Source organism: Anolis carolinensis, unplaced genomic scaffold, assembly GCF_035594765.1.
Source record: "Anolis carolinensis isolate JA03-04 unplaced genomic scaffold, rAnoCar3.1.pri scaffold_7, whole genome shotgun sequence".
Lineage (NCBI taxonomy): Eukaryota > Metazoa > Chordata > Lepidosauria > Squamata > Dactyloidae > Anolis > Anolis carolinensis.
Window position 1 is genome coordinate 35,147,848 of NW_026943818.1, and position 26,353 is coordinate 35,174,200.

The 26,353-nt window shown below is 45.6% G+C and overlaps 2 protein-coding genes across 2 annotated transcripts in view; one reads left to right on the forward strand and one right to left on the reverse strand.

Annotated features, from left to right (window-relative positions):
* The window catches only part of LOC100564355 (calcium/calmodulin-dependent protein kinase type IV), a 60,999-nt gene extending 47,683 nt beyond the window's left edge, over positions 1 to 13,316 (reverse strand). Inside the window, exons 1-3 of the mRNA XM_062958919.1 lie at positions 12,569 to 13,316; positions 5,160 to 5,238; positions 4,429 to 4,491 (exon numbers count right to left, since the gene is read on the reverse strand). Of these exons, the coding sequence (XP_062814989.1) occupies positions 4,429 to 4,491; positions 5,160 to 5,238; positions 12,569 to 12,669 (243 nt within the window). The 5' untranslated portion in view covers positions 12,670 to 13,316. The remainder of the gene's footprint in view (positions 1 to 4,428; positions 4,492 to 5,159; positions 5,239 to 12,568) is intronic.
* Positions 13,317 to 24,373: 11,057 nt separating this feature from the next.
* Positions 24,374 to 25,460, forward strand: LOC100564157 (prohibitin 1). The gene has a single exon (XM_003228906.4). It carries the CDS (start codon positions 24,542 to 24,544, stop codon positions 25,358 to 25,360), a length of 819 nt encoding a protein of 272 aa, XP_003228954.1. The 5' UTR covers positions 24,374 to 24,541; the 3' UTR covers positions 25,361 to 25,460.
* Positions 25,461 to 26,353: the final 893 nt, after the last annotated feature.

Consider the following 26,353-nt stretch of genomic DNA (forward strand, 5'->3'; position numbering starts at 1 on the left):
TCCAGGTGGCTCTGGCAGTGAGTCAGAGGAGTCTTCCTTAGATAGAGACACAGGGGTCCCCAAACTAAGGCCCGGGGGCCGGATGCGGCCCTCCAAGGTCATTTACCTGGCCCCCACCCTCAGTTTTAGACTTTGCCTCATCCAAAGTCTGAAATGACTTGAAGGCACACAATATCAACAATCCTACTTAACTTGACCATCTCATTGGCCAGAAGCAGGCCCACATTTCCCACTGAAATACTGATAGGTTTATGTTGGTTAAAATTGTTTTTATTTTTAAATATTGTATTGTTCTTCCATTTACTAATATTGTGCTATGGTAATAATTGAATATATTGTGTATACATATAATATTGATACAGTAGAGTCTCACTTATCCAACACTCGCTTATCCAACGTTCTGGATTATCCAACGCATTTTTGTAGTCAATGTTTTCAATATATCGTGATATTGTGGTGCTAAATTCATAAATACAGTAATTACAACATAACATTACTGCGTATTGAACTACTTTTTCTGTCAAATTTGTTGTATAACATGATGTTATGGTGCTTAATTTGTAAAATCATAACCTAATTTGATGTTTAAAAGACTTTTCCTTGATCTCTCCTTATAATCCAACATATTCGCTTATCCAACGTTCTGCCGGCCTGTTTACGTTGGATAAGCGAGACTCTACTGTACTAATATTATAATGTAATAGTATTGTAATACAATACTAATAATTATACAATATAATAATATTAATTATACATTATATATTCAATGTAATATTACTAATAATATAATAATAACTAATAATAATATAGTAATATATAAAGCCAATAATATAATATATTGTATGTACATACAACTTGTAAGCCGCTCTGAGTCCCCTTCAGGGTGAGAGAGGGTGGGGTATAAATTTAGTAAATAAATAAACAGTTGGGGGGGGGGTTGCACTATAAATAAGACATGTGCAGTGTGCATATGAATTTGTTCGTTTTTTTTTTCAAATGATAATTCGGCCCCTCAACAGCCTGAGAGACCATGAACCGGCCCTCCACTTAAAAAGTTTGGGGACCCCTAGTTAAGGGTTTGTCCCAGGCATTCTGTGAGAATTGCTAGTAAATGTGTGGGAACCCAAGGTCAGAGGAATGCTTCCTTAGCTTGTAAGCATGGTTAAATTGGGTGAAAGAGGGAAAGATTTCAGACGAAGCAACGTTAATTTTGGGAAGCTTAATTCCTGCCTTGTCTCTGCTCATGGAAACAAAGTCTTGTTTTGTTCATGCCTAGATTCTGTGTTTGGATTGTATTTTGGAGTTCACGCTGCCTTGTTTTTCAGGACTGATTTGCGGTAATAGAGACTTTGAACTATATTCTGCAGATTGCTGCTTTCTTTACTGTTTTTTATTAAGACTTCGCTATCTTTTATCAATAAACCATAAAAACCAAGTCTGCTGTGGTGGAGTGTGTGATAAGAGCAAGGTGAACCAGCACTGAGGTGCAACAGCAGCAATAGGATAGAAAAGCTAGGGATGCGTCTATGCTGTAGAATGAATTGTTAATGTGAGATTTGTGTATTGGTAGTGTTTAAATGAAATTTGTGTCTTGTCTGTATTGCATACTGATTGCATCATCCAGAGTGTACTATAGTCTGGAAAGAGTTAATTACTAAGAAGCTGTGATGACCTTGATGTGTGGCTGGAACTAGGGAGTATCCAGACACAAATGTGTATGCATTACTGATTGCATCAGTTCAGTTCTGTCGAGTGTTGAGTCTGCCTAGAGTGAGAGTCCTGTGTCCATTGTCTGCAAGCCTGTTTGTCTTGATTATTACTGAAGTCAGTAAAACTTTGTACAGTAGAGTCTCACTTATCCAACACTCACTTATCCAACATTCTGGATTATCCAACGCATTTTTGTAGTCAATGTTTTCATTATAACGTGATATTTTGGTGCTAAATTCGTAAATACAGTAATTACAACATGACATTACTGCGTATTGAACTACTTTTTCTGTCAAATTTGTTGTATAACATGATGTTTTGGTGCTTAATTTGTAAAATCATAACCTATTTTGATGTTTAATAGGCTTTTTCTTAATCTCTCCTTATTATCCAACATATTCGCTTATCCAACATTCTGCTGGCCCGTTTATGTTGGATAAGTGAGACTCTACTGTATATAGTTTTACCAAAGTCTCTGGATGTCACTTCGTTCTGCGTTGCACTGATTCCATCCAACTACTGCTGCGCTGCAATTACTCTGACAATTGGTTATGGGCCCAGACTGACCAGTTCCTAGACTGGCCTGATCCTAGACTGGGCCAGAGTATGTTCTGGAGTTTGGAGTGGAGAGAAAGTTGGTAGGAAGCTCAATTTCCATATGAAGAGGCCGTGAAGAATCAGGGCAAAGGAGAATATCAGGGGCCAGAGTCAAGAGCCATTATTGCCTGCTTTATCCAACTCTTGAAATAATCGAGAAGCTGTAAAGTAAATTACATTCATAGTCTTTGCACAGAGCGTAGCTAGGAGACGGACTGTTCTTCCCGACAAGTCGCCAGAACTCTCAGCTGCCAACCCACTTGCCAGCTGTATTTAATTCTGGCATTCTCAGGTTGTCTCGTTCGGAGAATTCTGTTTATATGGGCTTCTGCTGGGTCTGCTTTGAAATGGGTGGGATTCGGTGTGCTCTCTAGATGTAGGTGAACTACAACTCCTATAAATCCCTCCAAAGACCTCCAGTATTTTTTCTTGGTCATGAGGGTTCTGTGTGCCAAGTGAGTTCCAGGTCCATCATTGGTGGAGTTCAGAGTGCTCTTAGATTGGAGGTGAACTATACATCCCAGTGCCTACAAGTCCTATATATGATGGTGAATTTGTTAATGTGGGATTTGTAATTTGTGTCTTGGTTTGTATTGCATACTGATTGCATCATCCAGAGTGTACTACAGTCTGTAATTACTGAGAAGCTGTGATGACCTTGATGTGTGGCTGGAACTGGGGAGTGTCCAGACACAAGTGTGTGTGCATTACTGATTACATCAGTTCAGTCAAGTCCTGTGTTTGTCTGCAAGTCTGTTTGTCTTTATTACTGCTAACAGTAAAACTTGTATATCTCTCTAGTATGTTCAGTTGCTGATCAATTCCTCTGTATAGGAATAGGAAAGGGTTATGGGAGAAGCAGTGAGCAGTGTCATGTGAATTCCACACTAATTGAGAGAGTCAGAAACACTGGGATGTCTATGGTGGAGGAAACATAGGATAAAATTGTTACTGTAAGAAAGCCTTCACTTGGGTGGTGGGCAGGATGGTGTATGTCAGTAGTTCCCAAAATTATTTGGCCTACTGCCACCTTTCCAGAAAAAATACTACCCAGCGCCCCCTGGAAAGGTGGGCGTGGCTTAGAGTGGTGGGCGTGCCTCCTGCTAAAGAGGGCGGGGCTGAGGCTCTTCTAGTCCAAGATGCAGGGCTGGGAGGGGGAGGTGGGGGGCCCCACAAATGGACGGCCAGGACGGGGATGGGCGGAGTTATGAGCTCTGAGACAGGGCTGAGCTTCTATCTCTGTCCTGCGGCGCCTGCCAGGACACAGTGGGCGGGGCCTCTTCCCTAGTGCCTGTCAGGGCTGGACCTCTATACCCCAGTCCGTGTTCTAATAAGCGCCTCAGGGGAGGTATATAGAGGCTCAGCCCTGTCTCGTGCTCTTAGGAAGAGGCTCCGCCTCCACCCCTAGCCCCGCCCTTTAGTCCTAAAAGGCCTCTCAGGAGAGGTATAGAGGCTCAGCCCTGTTTCCGGCTCTTGGAAGGAGGCCCCGCCCCCACCCCTAGCCCCGCCCTTTAGTCCGAAAAGGCCTCTCAGGAGTTATAGAGGCTCAGCCCTGTTTCAGGCTCTTTGAAGGAGGCCTCGCCCCCACCCCTAGCCCCGCCCTTTAGTCCAAAAAGGCCTCTCAGGAGAGGTATAGAGGCTCAGCCCTGTCTCAGGCTCTTGGAAAAAGGCCCCGCCCCCACCCCTAGCCCCGCCCTTTAGTCCTAAAAGGCCTCTCAGGAGAGCTATAGAGGCTCAGCCCTATTTCAAGCTCTTGGAAGGAGGCCCTTTGTGTCCCAACAAGCACCTCAGGAGAGGTATAGATTCTCAGCCCTGTCTTGGGCTCTTGGGAAGCCACGCCCACTCATCTAGCTCCACCTCCTGTGTGTCCTAATCACTGGTGTATGTGGAGGACATTGGCAGGGCTCTTGTGTGTGTTCACGACACTCGCTATAACCTTCCAAAAAACATTCCAAAAAAGGCTGGGCATCTACCTGCTTAGATGGAGATCCTGTATGGAGTAGGGGGCTTAGACTAGATGGCCTCTGCGGATCCCTCTAGAATTTTTGTCAGCCGTGATTAGCTTTAAACACCTGTTCCAAAATGGCCTCCCAAGAAAATTCACAGATTGACCTTACTTACAATATTTGGATGCGAGAGACGCAGCAAAACCCCAATTTCGGTGCGAACGATCTTCTTGTCAATCTGAAGATTTCAAACAAAAGGACACAAATCAGTCAGAACAATATAGAGGAGGATTGAATCATTTGCCTGAATGTTGCTTTCTTAAGAAGGCCTTTCTCTCTTCTCCAGCTCGCTTCCGAGAAGGCCTTCTTTAGAAAGTCTCCATGACAATTGCATCCAAGCATTGCATCCATATTTATTAATTTTTGGGGTCCTAATGGGGTCGATTTTTTAGTTGAAATTTTTAGTTCAAGTTGGATGGTGAAAGGTATGTGTACCAAGTTTGGCAGAGATCCATCAAGCCATGTAGGAGCCTTTGCAGAACATACATGCATATGTACTTTCATAGATAATAATAATAATAATAATAATAATAATAATAATAATAATAATAATAATAGATAGATGAATTGATAGTTAGTGGGGTTTAAGGTTTATCCTTTTCAAAATGTCCTCTTGTGCATCTTCACAATGGGGTTGTGTTGACCTTCTGTAGACTGCCATTTAGATCTCGGCCCATGCTTTTTAACCAGGACCATGAGGACTATAATCTTACTTTGGTTTGTAAGGAAATATTTAGCTAAAAAAGAAGATAGAAGATTAAGTTTAAGGGTTCGTCCCAGGCGTTCTGTGAGAATCGCTAGTAAATGTGTGGGAACCCAAGGTCAGAGGAAAAAGGGGAAACTCACTGTTTTCTTCAGTATTTTGGCTGCGTACTGGACCTGGGTCCCTTTCTCTTCGCAGCTGAAGACAACCGAGGTGGCTCCCCTAAAGAGGCAAGGATGCAAAGAGATGAATTTGTAAGGTTGGCAAAAAAATAGGACCGACGGCCCTCCGTATCCACAAAAGACTAGAAAATGCCTAGATGTACGAGGGTTATCCAGAAAGTAGATTATGTTTTGGAATTAAAAACGAACGAAGTCTAGGAGAAAACATTTACCATATGCAGTTGAAAGCCACACCGAAATACCACTTCTCAACATAGTCGCCACTCAAATCTAGGCACTTATCATAGCGATGAATGAGCTTGGCAACTTCTCCCCCACCAAACTCTGCCGCTTGCGTCCTCAACCAGCCGGCAACACAGCGTTTTGCCACACCCAAATACCACTTCTCAACATAGTCGCCATTCTAATCTAGGCACCTATCATAGCAATGAATGAGCTTGGCAATTCCTTCCCCACCAAACTCTGCCACTTGTGTCTTCAACGCAGCGTTTTGGCGATGATGATAAGTGCCTAGATTTGAATGGCGACTATGTTGAGAAGTGGTATTTGGGTGTGGCAAAACGATGTGTTGCCGGCTGGTTGAGGCTGCAAGCGGCAGAGTTTGGTGGGGAAGGAGTTGCCAAGCTCCTTCCTCGCTATGATAAGGGCCTAGATTTAAATGGTGACTATGTTGAGAAGTGGTATTTGGGTGTGGCAAAACGATGTGTTGCTGGCTGGTTGAGGACGCAAGCGGCAGAGTTTGGTGGGGAAGGAGTTGCCAAGCTCATTCCTCGCTATGATAAGGGCCTAGATTTAAATGGCGACTATGTTGAGAAGTGGTACTTGGGTGTGGCAAAATGCTGTGTTTCCGGCTGGTTGAGGATGCAAGAGGCAGAGTTTGGTGGGGAAGGAGTTGCCAAGCTCATTCCTCGCTATGATAAGGGCCTAGATTTAAATGGCGACTATGTTGAGAAGTGGTACTTGGGTGTGGCAAAACGCTGTGTTTCCGGCTGGTTGAGGATGCAAGAGGCAGAGTTTGGTGGGGAAGGAGTTGCCAAGCTCATTCCTCGCTATGATAAGTGCCTAGATTTCAATGGCGACTATGTTGAGAAGTGGTATTTGGGTGTGGCTTTCAACTGCATATGGTAAATGTTTTCTCCTATATTTTGTTTATTTTTAATTCCAAAACGTAATCTACTTTTTGGATAGCCCTCGTATTAGAGAATGGGAATCTTTCTATGACTGATGACTCTCGGTCTGTTCCTGAGTCTAGTACTTGAAAGGAGAAAATAAAAATAAATCTGCTCTCATTTACGTTCGTTTTGTCCCGCCTTCATAGCGGATCATCACGTAACCTAAACCTTGTATTGCAGCTGAATTGATGGAAAGCGGCAAAAGGTGGGATTTCTCACCATGGAAATTACAAGTGCTGAACCTGAGTCAGCACATAGAAGATGGTTTTGAAAGACAGCAGATGACAGGCGCTGTCTTTCAAAAGTTTTGCGCATCTGAGCAAAAGCCATGGGGCGGCATTACCGCTCTGTCATGTCATGGCGAGTTTAGGAAATCCGGCCATCTGCGACCGGGTGTGGAATCACCAAAGTCTCCTGTTCCCCTCACCTCGTCTTCCCTAAAGGCACTCCTGGCTTCCGTTCTGGTCGTAGTATTTTAATTAAAAACGGGCCTCTAAAGAGATTTAAACCTTTAAGCAGCTTTGGAGGCTGAAAAGCACTGCTTTACTCCGACCTGCGCCCCTTTCGCTTCCCTCCCTGCCAAACGGGCAAATGTGTGTTTAGACTGAGATTACGTTCGGATCAGATCGCGACGAGGCCAGCAAACAACTTTCTTGGGGGTGTTTTGGGAAAATGGCAAAGCGATACCCAGTTTCACCTTATGCTATTTTTGAGAGACAGTTTCCAAGCAAGGGTTGTTGTCTGTTTTCCGGGCTCATAAGTATTTTCAGGGCTCAAAAAAATAAGACCGACAGCCCTCCGTATCGACGGAAAACTAGACAATGCCTAGATGTACGAGAGTTATCCAGAAAGTAGATTACGTTTTGGAATTAAAAATGAACAAAGTATAGTAGGGTTGTTGTATGTTTTCCGGGCTGTATGGCCATGTTCCAGAAGCATTCTCTCCTGACGTTTCACCCACATCTATGGCAGGCATCCTCAGAGGTTATGAGGTATGGATAGATGTGGGCGAAACGTCAGGAGAGAATACTTCTGAGCCCGGAAAACATACAACGATCTTGTGATCCCGGCCATGAAAGCCTTCGACAACACAGTTTCCACGCAACTTTAATAATTACTAGGCATGTCCAATCGATGAAAAAAAATGTTTAAATTCTCGTTTCTAAAGTAGGGGGCGCTGGCGCTTCGATATAGAAAGTATTTCCGAATTTTTCACCCGAAAATTTCGGACATTTCCGAAAATTCGTAATGATTCTAAATGTTTCTAAAGTGGCAATCGCCAAAAATAGGAACCCGGGGGGGGGGGCTTTTAGAGGGCTCTCCCGCCCTCATTTCTTGAGTTATCCTCATCACATTTGGTACAGTGGGAGAACACATTCAACACTCTTAGCTCAACAAATTGCAGAACGTTTCCTGTCTCCTATGATTTTTGGCGAATTTTCATAACTTTTTATAGTACACTGGACCAGTGACCACGCCAAGCAATGCCCTGGCAAGGAGTGCAAAGATTCTTTGAAAACTATAAATTCCGTTGCGATATTTGTAAGCAAGAACTCTGGAAACCAATGGTGTCTCTGGCTATGTGATCCCACAAGCCTGAAAGGCAATGCCTTCTTAATGAAATAGACTACTGATTCTGCAAAGGTATGCTATGATCCAGAAAGAACTATTCTTAACAAAATTGAAAGCTAGATTATTTTTTTAATACTATGGGAAAAAATTAACGAAACATTAAGAGACAATTAGAGAATGGGCCAACGATGGTTCAAATTACATTGCCGGTTGCGCTGTGAGACAACGTCTCGGAATGCGTCTCAAAAAGCGAGAACAATCCGATATAAATCCGATATAAGATTCAAAACGATTTTTTGGACATACCTAATAATTACCTTCAGGAGGGAAAATCAGGCAGAAAACCCAGTCTCGTGAGAGATGCAAAAGGCAAAGTTTATTTTCACCATCGCTATGAGAAGGCAGAACAGCCATACACACCCACTTCAATGGGTCCGTACCATGCAACATGTGCGCAGTTAACAAAGAATATATATCTTGGCTTATCTAAAATTGACGAGTAGCTGAGGGTCTTCCTCACCTTCCACACCTACTTTGGCCCAAGTGATACCAATGACCTAACTTGTTTACTCTGAACTTTCTTCTCTCCTTGGAACTTTCTGGAGGAAGGCACCAGCTCACAGGAAGAGAAGGACGTATGCACAAAGAATATATATCTTGGCTTATCTAAAATTGACGAGTAGCTGAGGGTCTTCCTCACCTTCCACACCTACTTTGGCACAAGTGATACCAATGACCTAACCTGTTTACTCTGAGCTTTCTTCTCTCCTTGGAACTTTCTGGAGGAAGGCACCAGCTCACAGGAAGGGAAGGACGTATGCACAAAGAATATATATCTTGGCTTATCTAAAATTGACCAGTGGCTGAGGATCTTCCTCACCTTCCACACCTACTTTGGCACAAGTGATACCAATGACCTAGCTTGTTTACTCTGAGCTTTCTTCTCTCCTTGGAACTTTCTGGAGGAAGGCACCTGCTCACAGGAAGAGAAGGACATATGCACAAAGAATATATATCTTGGCTTATCTAAAATTGACCAATGGCTGAGGGTCTTCCTCACCTTCCACAAGTGATATCAATGACCTAACTTGTTTACTCTGAGCTTTCTTCTCTCCCCTTTAAAAAGTCTCTTCTGTGTGGCCTGAGCCCATCTTTGCTTTGCTCACTGAAGGTTTTAAAAATCCATCTGTCTCCCTTGGCTTCTAATTCTTCCCAAACTCCCACTCAAGGGAAATCAGGCAGGCTCCCTCTTTGCTGGGCTTCTGGCAGTTGTTCAAAACTGGTTTAATCCTTATGGCTTTCCATATTTTTTTGTATTTAAAAATGGCTTTCGAAAGTTAAGAGGTGAACTGCTTTCCATCGGGAGATTGTGACTCTGTCGAACCAACATATGGTCATGTAAACTAGAACTGCATACCTGCTAAGTAAGACTGGGGGTGGTTGTTGCATATTATTATTATTATTATTTGATTATGACACAGCGAACAAGATAGATATGCTGGATTTCGTATCACAAAATCCCAAGTCGAACACTTCCCAAGTGTCTAGGACTGTGTGATGTATTTTCAGATGATGCGTGCAGATCCCAGTCGAGTGGCCTTTTGCAGTTGGCAGATCGTGATTTTGTCAATGCCTATTGTTTCCAAATATCAGCTGAGATCTTTTGGCATGGCACCCACTGGGACCACCTTTACTGGTTTCTTCCAGGGTCTTTGAAGTTCAATCTTGAGGTCCTGATAGCGGTTGTGTTTTTCTTGTTGTTTTTCGTCAATGCGACTGTCACCTGAGATGGTGACATCAATTATCCAAACCTTTTTCTTTTCCACAACTGTGATGTCTGGTGTGTTGTGTTCCAGAACTTTGACAGTCTGGATTCGGAAGTCCCACAGTATCTTTGCGTGCTCATTTTCCAATACTTTTGCAGGTTTGTGATCCCACCAGTTCTTTGCTGCTGGGAGGTGGTACTTGAGGCATAAGTTCCAATGAATCCTTTGGGCCACATAGTTGTGCCTCTGTTTGTAGTCTGTCTGTGCAATTTTCTTACAGCAGCTGAGGATATGATCCATGGTTTCGTCGGTTTCCTTGCACAATCTGCATTTTGGGTCGTCAGCTGATTTTTCGATCTTGGCCTGAATTGCCTTTGTCCTGATGGCTTGCTCCTGGGCTGCAAGGATCAGGCCTTCTGTCTCCTTCTTCAGGGTCCCATTTGTGAGCCAGAGCCAGGTCTTCTCCTCATCAGCTTTTCCTTCAATTTTGTCAAGGAACTTTCCATGCAATGTTTTGTTGTGCCAGCTGTCAGCTCTAGTTTGTAGTGCAGTTTTCTTGTACTGATTCTGCTCTAATTTGTAGTGCGGTTTTCTTGTACTGGTTTTTTGTCTGCTGTGCTTTGAGGAGTTTCTGATATTTGACTTCAAGCAAAGCAGGTTCTTTCAGAATAATAATAATAATTATTATTATTATTACGCCAGCACCCGCCAGGCGTCAGAGCAACAACAACAAGGCATTGAAGGCTCTGCCCTGCCCATGTCAACCCCTTTTATTTTGCTGACCATTACTGGAACGTGGTAGTGTATTTATTGTCCTCTTTAACACCTCTGAGAGATTTGATAGCTGCACTTTTCATTTCTCCGACCTTTGGCCAGCCTTAGTCTCCGAGGAAAGGGAAATTGAAACACAAGCAACCGTGAAAAAGGCCATAAAGATGGTAGGCTTTGGCTGGGGATTGACAATGGTCGAGTGTTGCCTTGGCAATGATGTTGTTTGGCACAGAGTTGGAACGGCTGTGTAATCCAGTCCATGTAATCCATGCAGGAATACACAACTAAAACTCCCCTGAAAGATGCCCATCCGACCATTGTATCACAGTTCTTCTCCACTCTGGAAGCAATACCTTTGAATAGTCTTAAGTACGATACTCAATTGCAAGGTTGTGTTTTCAAATACATTACAACTTGTACCCTCGGTTCACATAACTCCACCCACTGCCTCTCCCAGAACCCTTTCCTATTATTTTCTATGGCACACAGCAAACAGAGGATTTGATCAGCAACTCAACAAAACAAGCCTTTTGTTGTTATCACAGCTGATGATAAGGTTAAAACAGCCGGTCTGTACCATGCAAATGGCTATTGCAACATGTGCGTAGCAAACAAAGATTATATACCTTTGGCTTATCTAAAATTGACCAAAGGCTGAGGGTCTTCCTCACCTTCTACATTTACTTGGCACAAGTGATACCAATGACCTAACTTGTTTACTCTGAGCTTTCTTCTCCCTTTGGAACTTCCTGGAGAAAGGCACCAGCTCACAGGCAAAGCTACATAGGCAATAGTTTACTATTTTTCTGGCTTATGGTCCCTACACAACCTCAATTAACTTGACTCTCTCAACAGTCAAAAGCAGGCTCGCTCTTTGCACTGAAATCCTGGTAATCGTGCCCTTGACTTAAAAAGTTTGGAGACCCCTAACCGAGAGGTTCCTAGCGAGACCACACGAATCAAATCTGCAAAAAATCAAAGTGAACCCACAAACGTGGAGGGCTATCTGTACAATGTTGAGCTATGAGCCATTGACCTCTGACTTATCTAAAATTGACCAATAGCAGAGGGTCTTCCTCACCTTCCACACCTACTTTGGCACAAGTGATACCAATGACCTAACTTGTTTACTCTGAGCTTTCTTCCCTCCTTGGAACTTTCTGGAGGAAGGCACCAGCTCACAGGAAGGGAAGGACATATGCACAAAGAATATATATCTTGGCTTATCTAAAATTTACCAGTGGCTGAGGGTCTTCCTCACCTTCCACATCTACTTTGGCACAAGTGATACCAATGACCTAACTTGTTTACTCTGAGCTTTCTTCTCTCTTTGGAACTTCTTGGAGAAAGGCACTAGCTCACAGGCAAAGCTTCATAGGCAAAGCTACTATTTTTACTACACAACCCCAATTAACTTGACTCTCTCAACAACCAAAGGCAGGCTCGCTCTTCGCATTGAAATCCTGGTAATCATGCCCTCGACTTAAAAAGTTTGGGGACCCCTAATTGAGAAACTCCTAGCGAGACCACATGAATCAAATCTGCAAAAAATCAACGTGAACCCACAACTGCGGAGGGCTATCTGTACAATGTTGAGCTATGAGCCATTGACCTCTGACTTATCTAAAATTGACCAATAGCTGAGGGTCTTCCTCACCTTCTACACCTACTTTGGCACAAGTAATACCAATGACCTAACTTGTTTACTCTGAGCTTTCTTCTCCCTTTGGAACTTCTTGGAGAAAGGCACCAGCTCACAGGAAAAGCTACTATTTTTACTACACAACCTCTATTAACTTGACTCTCTCAACAGCCAAAAGCAGGCTCGCTCTTCCCAGTGAAATCCTGGTAATCGTGCCCTCGACTTAAAAAGTTTGGGGACCCCTAATTGAGAAACTCCTAGCGAGACCACACGAATCAAATCTGCAAAAAATCAAAGTGAACCCACAAAAGTGGAGGGCTATTTGTACAAGAACTATGAGGCATTGGCTACAAGATCAAGCTTGTTTCGTGGACAACTCTATTTCATATAGAAATAGTATGTCCAGAAAGAGCGACGGAGGGTGGGAAAAGTGCGGCGTGACCGTACCTGCCCAACTCGGCACCCACGAGGTAGAAGTCTTGGAGAACCACGTCCCGGCGGGATCCCTCGATCCAGTAGTCCTCCTCTGGAGACGAAGTGGTGGGCATCCTTGGCGGAGATGCAGCCCTAGTCCAGAGAGTAGTAGTAGTAGGAGGAGATCTGTTCTTTGCTGGGTCCTTATAGGAGACAGCGAGGAGCAATCCGGCGGATTATGCCCGAGGCTCAAAATGTGCCCAGATCACTCTCGGAAGCCACGCAGTCCACGCTCATGGCAGAAGGGGAAATGCCTTAAAAAATGCTTAATGTGGATCCCGTCTCTCCAGAATTGGCGTCCTGTCACTACCGAGAGTTGCTGGGAAAGATGCCAATCTTTCACGGCAGGACGGGTCTTGCGGGTCCTTTCCTTCGCCCCCAAACCACCGCCGTCTTCTCTTCGCTAAAGCACTGGAAACATTATAGCCTTTTTTCTGTAGATTTTTTGCTCCTGTATGCAAGGCTTCGGCCTTTTTGCCTCCTTAATACGAATGATGAGAATCCATAATCCTCTGCATCTCCAGATGTCCTTGTTTTCCAAAGACGTCGCGATGCCGCCGCTGCCGATTCCCCTGCAGTGGACGGCGGACTCTTCTTCGGGGCTGGGATGCTCCGAGGAGACGGCCACCACACCCAAGGAAAGCCACATCCCTTGGTGACCTCTATTTTGGAAGCGGTGGCTTTTCCTTTTCCATCCTGGCTCCCAAACGTGGTGCGGTGCTGCCACCTCAAGGACCCCACCCGGAACTGCGGGTCCCTCCAGCCAGGGATGCAAGGATGCTGGGTTGCTGTGAGTTTTCTGGACAGTGTAAAGCAGGGGTCCCCAAACTAAGGCCCGGGGGCCGGATGAGGCCCATCAAAACCATTTATCCATTTATTTATAAGTTCTAATGAATCATTTGGGCCACATAATTGTGCCTCTGTTCGTAGTCTGTCTGTGCGATTTTCTTACAGTAGCTGAGGATATGATCCATGGTTTCATTGGTTTCTTTGCACTGTCTGCATTTCGGGCCGTCTGCTGATTTTTCGATCTTGGCCTTGATTGCCTTTGTTCTGATGGCTTGCTCCTGGGCTGCAAGGACCAGGCCTTCTGTCTCCTTCTTCAGGGTCCCATTCGTGAGCCAGAGCCAGGTCTTCTCCTTATCAGCTTTTCCTTCAATTTTGTCAAGGAACTTTCCATGCAATGTTTTGTTGTGCCAACTGTCAGCTCTAGTTTGTAGTGCAGTTTTCTTGTACTGATTCTGCTCTAGTTTGTAGTGCGGTTTTCTTGTACTGATTCTGCTCTAGTTTGTAGTGCGGTTTTTTTGTACTGGTTTTTTGTCTGCAGTGATTTGAGGAGTTTCTGATTTTTTACTTCGATCAATTATTATTATTATTTTATTATGACACAGCAAACAAGATAGACATGCTGGATTTCGTATCACAAAATCACAAGTCGAACACTTCCCAAGTGTCTAGGACTGTGTGATGTATTTTCGGATGATGCTGCAGATCCCAGCAGGGTGGCCTTTTGCAGTTGGCAGATCATAATTTTGTCAATGTCTATTGTTTCCAAATGCCGGCTGAGATCTTTTGGCACGGCACCCAGTGTGCCCATCACCACCGGGACCACCTGCACTGGTTTCTGCCAGAGTCTTTGAAGTTCAATCTTGAGGTCCTGATAGCGGCTGAGTTTTTCCTGTTGTTTTTCGTCAATGCGACTGTCACCTGGGATGGCGACATCAATGATCCAAACCTTTTCTTTTCCACAACTGTGATGTCTGGTGTGTTGTGTTCCAGAACTTTGTCAGTCTGGATTCGGAAGTCCCACAGTATCTTTGCGTGCTCATTTTCCAAGACTTTTGCAGGTTTGTGATCCCACCAGTTCTTTCCTGCTGGGAGGTGGTACTTGAGGCATAAGTTCCAATGAATTATTTGGGCCACATAGTTGTGCTTCTGTTTGTAGTCTGTCTGTGTGATTTTCTTACAACAGCTGAGGTTTCGTCGGTTTCCTTGCACAATCTGCATTTTGGGTCGTCAGCTGATTTTTCGATCTTGGCCTGAATTGCCTTTGTCCTGATGTCTTGCTCCTGGGCTGCAAGGATCAGGCCTTCTGTCTCCTTCTTCAGGGTCCCATTCGTGAGCCAGAGCCAGGTCTTCTCCTTATCAGCTTTTCCTTCAATTTTGTCAAGGAACTTTCCATGCAGTGTTTTGTTGTGCCAGCTGTCAGCTCTAGTTTGTAGTGCGGTTTTCTTGTATTGGTTTTTTGTCTGCAGTGATTTGAGGAGTTTCTGATTTTTTACTTCAATCAATTATTATTATTATTAACATTGAGGCTGGGTGGCCATCTGTCAGGGGTACTTTTGTGCTTTTGGTGCACAAAAGCAGAAGGGGGTTGGACTAAATGGCCCAAGGGGTCTCTTCCAACCCTCTTTGTTGTTGTTGTTGTTGTTGTTGTTGTTGTTGTTGTTATTATTACTACTACTACTACTACTACTACTATTATTGCTATAGTCTAGCCCTCCAACGGTCCCAAGGATCGTGAACTGGCCCCCCGTTTAAAAAGTTTGGGGACCCTTGGTGTAAAGATACGTATAAAGCAGTGATGGCCAACCTATGACACGCGTGTCAGCATTGACACGCCTAGCCATTTTTCCTGAAACGCTGCCGCATGCAGATTCATTGGATGACTATGTCTTTTGTGGCCAAATTCGGTATGATTTGGTCCAGTGGTCTTGTTGTTTACTCCATGGGAATTATGCACATTAAATTTATATATAGATTTATCATTATATCATTCTATTATTATTCTATTATTATTCTAGTATATTATCATATCATTACTATTATATTATTATTCATTATTCATGACTACATTGAGACTAGAATAAAGAGAAATTAGCGTGGAAGCTGCAAGAGGTACCATAGATTGTTGTACATGGTAATAATGGTAGTAAATAGTTTTTGATTTATTAAATACAGTTATATATTACAATTATACATTTTTGTTATTTAAACTATACATAGTGCGAAATTATGGTTCTTTTCTCGAAGTGACACACTCATGCTAGGTTTTTTTGGTGAAGTTTGACACACCAAATGCAAAAGGTTGCCCATCATTGGGCTAGGATTAGGGAACTGGCTTTCCATTCTGGTGTTGGAGACTAGCCCGGAGGGGAATAAAGGAGAGAATTCCAAGAGAGCAATAAAACTAGACTTTTATTGTTATCACAGCTGATGATAAGGCAAAACAGCCGTAGGCACCCACTCTAATGGGTCCGTAACATGCAAATGGCCTTCGCAACATGTGCGTAGCAAATAAAGAATTTATATCTTGACTTATCTAAAACTGACCAATGGCTTAGGATCTTCTCCACCTTCCACACCTACTTTGGCACAAGTGATACCAATGATCTCACTTGTTTACTCTGAGCTTTCCTCTCTCCTTGGAACTTTCTGGAGGAAGGCACCAGCTCACAGGAAGGGAGGGGCATATGCACAAAGAATATATATCTTGGCTTATTTAAAATTGACCAATGGCTTAGGATCTTCTCCACCTTCCACACCTACTTTGGCCCAAGTGATACCAATGACCTCACTTGTTTACTCTGAGCTTTCTTCTCTCCTTGGAACTTTCTGGAGGAAGGCACCTGCTCACAGGAAGGGAAGGACATATGCACAAAGAATATATATCTTGGCTTATCTAAAATTGACCAATGGCTAAGGGTCTTCCTCACCTTCCACACCTACTTTGGCACAAGTGATACCAATGTCCTAACTTCTTTACTCTGAGCTTTCTTCTCTCCCCTTTAAAAAGTCAGTGTGACCTCCACTGATGATGGCCCTGGAACAAACTTGGCACATAGAACCCTCATGATGAACTCAACCTACTGGAGAAGTTCGAGGAGACTGACTCACCATAGTGGGAGTTGTAGTTTACCCTACAGCCAGAGAGCACACTGAGCCCAACCGATGATGCATCCAGAGCAAACGTGCCCAACATAACAAACTTTAAGTACTGATGGGAGTTTCTCTGGGTTAACCTGGCATGATGTCGTTTGTAGTTAATCCACTAACGTATGCATTTTGTACAATTAAAAAAATGACATTTTCAAAGCTAGTTCTTCATATTTAATTTGAGTTCTTTGGATCCACCAGCTGCTATTGTGGCTCCCAAACACAAGGTGGAGCCATTGCTCTCTTTTTTATAAACCAATGAGAGTTATTTTTTTTAACTGATGAGTTTTTCAGACATTCATTATTATTTATAGCCAGCTTTTCTGTTTGAATAATCGTCCCAGCAATTTATAGTAAAAAGCAAACACACAGCAAAACAAAGACATGGTCTGTTTTTAAAACAAGACAGTCCAGGTGAGTTTGGCAAACAAGTAACAAGCCATCCGATCTCATCCCAAGCAGGAATACATATCAGAGCTCTCCCGACAGATGGCCATCTAGCTTCTGCTTCAAAACATCCAGAGAAGGAGCTCTCCAACAAAGCACATTCCACTGCCAAACAGCTCTTCCTCGTGTTTTGATAGGATCCCTTTTCATGCCATTGGACTCCGTGGCTCCATTGTAAAGCAGCAGAATATAAGCTTGCCCCTCCTCAATGGGACATCCTTTCACAATTCCCAATTCCCCTTAAATCCCACCAGTATTCAAATTGGGCATATCGGGTATGCATGCCAAATGTGGTCCAGATCCATCCTTGTTTGGGTTCATAGTGCGCTCTGGGTGTAATAATAATAATAATAATAATAATAATCTTCACATGACGTGGATTGACTACCAAAAGGCCTTTGACTCACTCCCACACAGCTGGATCATCAAGTGCCTGGACGCCATCGGGATTAGTAAAAACGTTGGCACCTTCATTGAAAACATGATGGAGCATTGGAAAACTGAACTGTTTGTTGGAAATGAAAGCTATGGACTTGTCAACATCAGGAGAGGAATTTTCCAGGGAGACTCATTGTCCCTTCTGCTTTTCATTATTGCCATGATCCCTCTGTCAACAATCTTACAAAAAACAAACCCCGGCTATCAAACATCTAAGAAATCTCACAAAATTTCACATCTGATGTACATGGATGACCTGAAGCTGTATGGGAAAACGGAAACTGAAATCTGACTAACACTGTCCGAATTTTTAGCACTAATATCAGCATGGAGTTTGGTTTGGACAAATATTCAACAGTGGCATTGAAGAAGGGAAAAATCATTGAAAGTGAGGGCATAAATATGCCCAATGGCCAAACAATAAAGTGTCACCAGCCAGAGGCCTATAAATATCTGGGCATATTACAGCTGGACAACATCACGCATGAACATGTGAAGACTGTGGTCAGCAAAGAATACACACAAAGGGTCAGAAAAATTCTCAAAAGCAAGCTCAATGGAGGCAACACCATCAAGGCCATAAACACCTGGGCCATACCTGTCATAAGATATACTGCTGGCATTATAAACTGGACACAGGTGGAACTGGACAATTTGGACAGAAAAACAAGAAAACTCATGACCATTCATCATTCCCTGCACCCTCGCAGTGATGTTGACCGGCTATATCTGCCTAGAAGATCAGGGGGCAGAGGACTCTTGCAAGTAAAACAAGCAGTCAAAGAAGAAGAACATGCCCTGGCAGAAGATGTAAAGCAAAGGGAAGAACCTGCTTTGATTGAAGTAAAAAATCAGAAACTCCTCAAAGCACAGCAGACAAAAAATCAGTACAAGAAAATCGCACTACAAACTAGAGCAGAATGAGTACAAGAAAACCGCACTACAAACTAGAGCTGACAGCTGGCGCAACAAAGCATGGCATGGAAAGTTCCTTGACAAAATTGAAGGAAAAGCTGATAAGGAGAAGACCTGGCTCTGGCTCACGAATGGGACCCTGAAGACGGAGACAGAAGGCCTGGTTCTTGCAGCCCAGGAGCAAGACATCAGGACAAAGGCAATTCAGGCCAAGATCGAAAAATCAGCTGATGACCCAAAATGTAGACTCTGCAAGGAAACTTTTCCACAACTGTGATGTCTGGTGTGTTGTGTTCCAGAACTTTGTCAGTCTAGATTCGGAAGTCCCACAGTATCTTTGCGTGCTCATTTTCCAATACTTTTGCAGGTTTGTGATCCCACCAGTTCTTTGCTGCTGGGAGGTGGTACTTGAGGCATAAGTTCCAATGAATCATTTGGGCCACATAGTTGTGCCTCTGTTTGTAGTCTGTCTGTGCGATTTTCTTACAGCAGCTGAGGATATGATCAATGGTTTCGTCGGTTTCCTTGCACAGTCTGCATTTTGGGTCATCAGCTGATTTTTCGATCTTGGCCTGAATTGCATTTGTTCTGATGGGCTGCAAGGATCAGGCCTTCTGTCTCCTTCTTCATGTCCGGTGTGTTGTGTTCCCGAACTTTGTCATTATTATTATTATTATTATTATTATTATTATTATTATTATTACTACTTTTGCATTTTGTACACACTTTGCAGCAATGGAAGGAAACTGAGGGCAAAAGCAGAAGAAGGCGGGGAAACTGGGATGTTCTAAAACCTGCGGGGAAAGTGTGACAGCGGAGGATTAATGGGGACAAATCGGAACAGTTGGAGAGTACAGCATGAAATCTTAACTGCCTTGCACAAACCTTTCTCTCGGTTTTGCAAGGAAGGCTTTGCAACCTGCCAGACGACGATGTTAGGATTCTCCGCCACGCAAGGGCATCCGCCGCCCGTGGGAGCCTCCGCTGGCGGGTTCCCACAGGCTGAGCGGTGTCCTTGCGCCGGCGAAGGAGTCGGACACGATCTTTCTCTTGTTCCGACAAGAGAGGAAATTAGTGATCCAGCAGGGGTGGGGAAGGAGGTCACGCGGCCCCACGGGGGTCTCCTGACAGCATTTCGGGATATTGAATATGCGAGATGCATGCTAATGGCCTTGTCATAACATGCTCCGTTTCTTCCGCCTGGTTAGCCAGAAGTCCAGCAGACTCTTCCCCGTCTCTCTTCCAATCTCCGCCAAACCCTCAAAAAGCTTTCCAGGCTGCTCTGCTTCTTCTTTCTGGGCTTAGAATTGGGGGTCCCACAATGCTGTGGTCTTCCCAGGAGGAGGGAGATCTGGTTAGGAGATGACACCAGCTTGGCGCTCATCCACGGCCATGGCAACTGAAGTGTGAAACGAGACATGCGGCGCACGTTTCTTGCGGCGCAGAGGCTCCTGCTGGCAAATGTAACTTCCAAGGACAGTGACAGGCAGCTTGAGTCAGAGCTGCATTGAAAGATGTAGTGCAGTGGTTCCCAAATTTATTTGGCCTACTGCCCCCTTTCCAGAAAAAATATTACTCAGCACCCCCTGGAAAGGGGCATGGCTTAGAGGGGTGGGTGTGGCTCCTGCTCAAGAGGGCGGGGATGAGCCTCTCCCCTAGTCCAAGATGCAGGGCTGGGAGGGGGAGGTGGGCGGGGCCACAAATGGGCAGCCAGGACTGAGATGGGTGGAGTTACGAGCTCGGAGGCAGGGCTGAGCATCTATCCCTGTCCTGCGGCGCCTGCCAGGACACAGGGGGCGGGGCTAGAGGAGGGGGCGGGGGCTCTATACCCCGCCCCCATGTTCTACCATCACCTCAGGGGTGATGTCTCGCGCTCTTGGGAAGAGGCCCCGCCCCCTTCCCTAGCTCCACCCTCTGTGTCCCAACAAGTTCCTCAGGAGAGGTATAGAGGCTCAGCCCTGTCTCAGGCTCTTGGGAAGAGGCCCCACCCCCACCCCTAGCCCCGCCCTTTAGTCCTAAAAGGCCTCTCAGGAGAGATATAGAGGCTCAGCCCTGTCTCATGTTCTTGGGAAGAGGCCCCGCCCCCACCCCAGCCTCACCCCTTAGTCCTAAAAGGCCTCTCAGGAGAAGTATAGAGGCTCAGCCCTGTCTCATGCTCTTGGGAAGAGGCTCCGCCCCCGCCCCAGCCCTGCCCTTTAGACCTAAAAGGCCTCTCAGGAGAGGTGTAGAGGCTCAGCCCTGTCTCGTGTTCTTGGGAAGAGGCCCCGCCCCCACCCCTAGCCCTGCCCTTTAATCCTAAAAGGCCTCTCAGGAGAGGTATAGAGGCTCAGCCCTGTCTCATGCTCTTGGGAAGAGGCTCCGCCCCCGCCCCAGCCCTGCCCTTTAGACCTAAAAGGCCTCTCAGGAGAGGTGTAGAGGCTCAGCCCTGTCTCGTGTTCTTGGGAAGAGGCCCCGCCCCCACCCCTAGCCCCGCCCTTTAATCCTAAAAGGCCTCTCAGGAGAGGTATAGAGGCTCAGCCCTGTCTCAGGCTCTTGGGAAGAGGCCCCGCCCCCGCCCCTAGTCCCACCCTTTAGTCCTAAAAGGCCTCTCAGGAGAGGTATAGAAGCTCAGCCCTGTCTCGGGCTCTTGGGAAGAGGCCCCGCCCCCACCCCAAGCCCCTCCCTTTAGTCCTAAAGGCCTCTCAGGAGAGATATAGAGGCTCAGCCCTGTTTCATGTTTAGGTGGAACCTCTCTTGGTAATTTAAACCAAACAGTGTGCAGAGATGTTTACCCCATAGCTATAGCCTCTGTACATAAAACAGGTAGTGGATGTCTTTGGGTAGCAAAATATTATGGGACAACCATTATCTTGGCATTCCCACCCAAAAACAGAACGGCAACAGAGACAATAGAGCAGCGATATCCTTCTTTGCCAACCAAGCTCGCAGCATCGTTGGTTTAAACGCATTTCGTTCCCTGCTCTGAATAAATCAGCTAGCTGGGAGATGAAGATGAAAGCGTGATAAATAATTGCTACCCAGAGACGAGTCTCTCTCCTCCTCTTCCTCGCCATCCCCTTAACCCCACTGACCAGTCCCAAGGCCAGCTTTAATCCCAACAGCGGAACAGAACAGGACATGGGAAGGACGCGAGACAGAGGAGTCAATGTATTCAGCTTTGTCCGTTTGCCTTCTGAAAAACAGAATATGAAACGCGAGAAAAGAAGCCGGTCTGTTTGAAAGGAGTCACTGCTAGCCAGGCGATATCAACAAAGCTGGGAGTTGTCTTAGATATGAGGACATATTCGAATGGAGAGGTTTCTCTCAATAGCCTTTTCTTTTCCCGAGGACGGCAATACTTGTTCGCTCCAGACAAAATCCCTCTCGGCACAAGAGCAAGGAGGACTTGAAACCACCACAGAGTTTGGAAATTACAAGTTACTAAGTTATCTGTAATCTATATATACAAAAATGTAATGTGCAGAATTCCCCTGGAGTAAACAACAAAACCACTGGACCAAATCACACCAAATTTGGCCACAAAAGACAGTCATTAGGTATGTCCAAAAAATCGTTTTGAATCTTATATCGGATTTATATCGGATTGTTCTCGCTTTTTGAGACGCATTCCGAGACGTTGTCTCACAGCGCAACCGGCAATGTAATTTGAACCATCGTTGGCCCATTCTCTAATTGTCTCTTAATGTTTTGTAATTTTTTTTCCATATTATTAAAAAAATAATCTAGCTTTCAATTTCGTTAAGAATAGTTCTTGCTGGATCATAGCATACCTTTGCAGAATCAGTAGTCTATTTCATTAAGAAAGCATGTGGGATCACATAGCCAGAGACACCATTGATTTCTAGAGTTCTTGCTTACAAATATAGCAAGGGAATTTATAGTTTTCAAAGTATCTTTGCACTCCTTGCCAGGGCATTGCTTGGCGTGGTCACTGGTCCAGTGTATTATAAAAAGTTATGAAAATTCGCCAAAAATCATAGGAGACAGGAAACATTCTGAAATTTGTTGAGCTAAGAGTGTTGAATGTGTTCTCCCACTGGACCAAATTTGATGAGGATAGCTCAAGAAATGAGGGCGGGAGAGCCCTGTAAAAGCCCCCACCGGTTCCTATTTTTGGCGATTGCGCATGCGCGTCCGCCATTTTAGAAACATTTAGAATCATTACGAATTTTCGGAAATATCCGAAATTTTTGGGTGAAAAATTCGGAAATACTTCCTATATCGAAGCGCTACCGCCCCCTACTTTAGAAACGTGAATTGAAACATTTTTTTCATCGATTGGACATGCCTAATAGTCATCCAATCTATGTCTTTCCATAAAAAAACCCTAGAAAAATCTATATATATAAAAATGTAATGTGCGTTTTTCCCATGGAGTAAACAACAAAACCACTGGACCAAATTTGGCCACAAAAGACGTAGTCATCCCATCTATGTCTTTCCATCAAAAAACCCTATACAATTAGGTCCAAATTACAGAAAACCGCCCAAAACCAAAAATTACAAACTACGCATGCGCAGAAACTTGGTGACATTAGCCAGATGGGCAGGGCTTCAATATGTGACTGAGCACAGCTAGACATATTTTCAGACAGGAAACAACCAGAGCCAGCTAACACCTCCCAACAAAGGATTCCCCCTCAGAGTCATCATCATCATCATCATTATTATAATTGGGTTCCTGGGAACCTTCAAAATGAACAATACCTGGCAGCCAGCTTTAAAAAAAAACTATTCAATCAGGACAGTAAATAAAGAACAACACTCAGAAAAAGGGGTATTTCAGAAAGGAAACAACCAGAGCCAGCTAACACCTTCCAACAAAGGATTCCCGTAGACTACACCAATGGAAAGCAAGCTCTGGAAGCTTCTACCTGATTAGAAAAGGGTCAGATGTCGCTCCCGTGGTTGTAGTGTCATGGAGATGACCCTAGGCTCCCATAGACTACCTCAGTGGAAAGCACGCTCTGGAAGCTTCTATCTGATTAGAAAAGGTTCAGATCAGGGGTTCCCAAACTTATTTCGCCTGCCGCCCCCTTTCCAGAAAAAATATGACTCAGCACCCCCTGGAAAGGGGGGCGTGGCTTAGAGTGGTGGGCGTGGCTCCTGCTCAAGAGGGCGGGGCTGAGCCTCTCCCCTAGTCCAAGATGCAGGGCTGGGAGGGGGAGGTGGGCGGGGCCACAAATGGGCAGCCAGGACTGGGATGGGTGGAGTTAGGAGCTCTGAGGTAGGGCTGAGCTTCTATCCGTGTCCTGTGGCGCCTGCCAAGACACAGGGGGCGGGGCTAGAGCTGGGGGCGGGGCCTCTTCCCAACTGCCTGATGGGGCTGAACCTCTATACCCCGACCTCGTGTTCTAAGAAGCACCTCAGGGGAGGTATAAAGAGGCTCAGCCCTGTCTTGTGCTATGGGGAAGAGGCCCCTCCCACACCTCTAGCCCCGCCCTTTAGTCCTAAAGGCCTCTCAGGAGAGGTATAGAGGCTCAGCCCTGTCTCGTGCTCTTGGGAAGAGGCCCCGCCTCCACCCCTAGCCCCGCCTTTTAGTCCTAAAGGTCTCTCAGGAGAAATATAGAGGCTCAGCCCTGTCTCAGGCTCTTGGGAAGAAGCCACGCCCACTCCTCTAGCTCCGCCCCCTGTGTGTCCTAACAAGTGCCTCCGGTGCTCAGCTCTGCCCGGCACTTGGGAAGAGGCCCTGCCCTTCCTCTGGCCCCGCCCCCGTGTCCTAATAGGTGCCATCACCGCCCCCCTGGATTGCTCCAGCGCCCACCGGGGGCGGTAGCACCCAATTTGGGAATCACTGACCTAGAAGAATCCTCCACCTTGTGCAACTGTGGAGCAGAACAAACAAATTCACATCTGCGTGCACCTTATATAGAGATCACTAAGCAAACAAGATGGTGGATATTGGTTCCATGGATATGACAGTTAGGCCTTATGATTCTCAGCCACAAACTTTGTCAACTTGATTTCAAAAAAGTCACCTGGAGACAAGCCAACCAAAGGCCCAGTGTCTGGTGATGTCACAAGATGTAGTTTGGTGATGTCATAACCTGAGGCCTCACAGCACCACCAACTCTTCCAAGTCAGAAAACTTCATATCTGGGTCTACTCCCGTTCTTTGCCTTTTTCTTTTTTGGTCACGCAATGATCGAGTCTAACCTTCCTGGCCTGTCTTCCTTTGTAATGAGGCAACTCTGCTGAAGTTGGAGTCCAATGGCTGCCAAGATCTTTGATCTCATGAGCAAGTTTGGCTTGGGACTGGTGGTGGCCGGTGGAGTGGTCAACTGGGCCCTTTATAACGTGGATGCAGGCCACAGAGCTGTCATCTTTGACCGATTCCGGGGCATCCAGGACGTGGTGGTGGGAGAAGGGACCCATTTCCTCATCCCTTGGGTGCAGAGACCCATTGTGTTTGACTGCCGCTCCCGCCCACGCAACATCCCCGTAACCACCGGAAGCAAAGACCTCCAGAACGTGGACGTCACGCTCCGCTTGTTGTTCAGACCGGCTGTACTACGGCTCCCCCAGATTTACACAACCCTTGGAGAGGACTACGACGAGCGAGTGTTGCCTTCCATTGCGACCGAGACTCTCAAGTCCGTTGTGGCCCGTTTCGATGCCGGGGAGTTGATCACCCAGAGGGAGCTGGTCTCGAGGCAAGTGAGCGACGACCTCATGGAAAGAGCCGGGACGTTCGGAATCATCCTAGACGATGTTTCGTTGACCCACCTGACCTTTGGGAAGGAGTTCCTGGAGGCCGTGGAGTTGAAGCAAGTGGCCCAGCAAGAAGCAGAGCGGGCCCGGTTCGAGGTGGAAAAGGCCGAGCAGCAGAAGAGAGCTGACATCATTGCCGCCGAAGGAGACTCGAAGGCAGCAGAGCTCATCGCCGAGGCCCTGGCGGTGGCCGGAGACGGTCTCATCGAATTGCGGAAACTGGAAGCCGCTGAAGACATTGCATTCCAATTGTCACGCTCCCGCAATGTCACCTACTTGCCATCGGGACAGGCCGAGTTCATCCGCCCACCCCAATGAGTCCCTTTCCTTCTGCCACGTTTCCCCAAAAGAATGGACTGTCTAGAAAGGGAAATCTCGTAACTTTTCGTAACTTAATAAAGGTCACGGCTCTCTCTCACACCCTCTCAATATACAGATCGATAGGACACCATGACACCACAACCATGGGAGTAACATCTGAACCAGTGATTCCCAAAGTGGGCGCTACCACTGAGTGATCCGGGGGGCGGTGATGGCAATTATTAGGACACGGGGCGGGGCCAAAGGAGGGGCGCGGCCTCTTCCCAAGTTCTGGAGACAGGGCTGAGCACCAGAGGCACTTATATACGGGGCGGAGCTAGATGAGTGGGCGTGGCTTCTTCCCAGGAGCCTGAGACAGGATTGAGCATCTATACCTCTCTTAAGGCGCTTGTTGGGACACAGAGGGCGGAGCTAGGGAAGGGGGCGGGACCTCCTTCCAAGAGCCCAAGACAGGGCTGAGCCTCTATATCTCTCCTGTACGGTCCCTACATTATGAACATGTTGAAGGTAATTTTATGCGCCACTAGCTTGGAAAAATCAAACGTCGATTTTTTACTTGTACAAAATGTTACGGTAGTGGGTGAACTACAACTCACATTGAAGGGACCATAAGCCAGAAAACAGTAAAATTTTGCCTATGTAGCTTTGCCTCTGCATATGTCCCTCCCTTCCTGTAAGCTGGTGCCTTTCTCCAGGAAGTTCCAAGAAGAGAGGAAAGCTCAGAGTAAACAAGTTAGGTCATTGGTATCATTTATGCCAAGTAGGTGTGGAAGGTGGGGAAGACCCTTAGCCACTGGTCAATTTTAGATAAGCCAAAGGTATATATTCTTTGTTAACTGCGCACATGTTATAGTGGCCATTTCCAGGTGCTCACCCCAACCCAGGCTCAAACTGTCGACTTTTGGATTGGCAGGATTTTTCTGGATCTAGCAGAAAACTCTCCACGTGGATTATATCGCACGACTAATGCACGCCAAAAGTGATCTAATC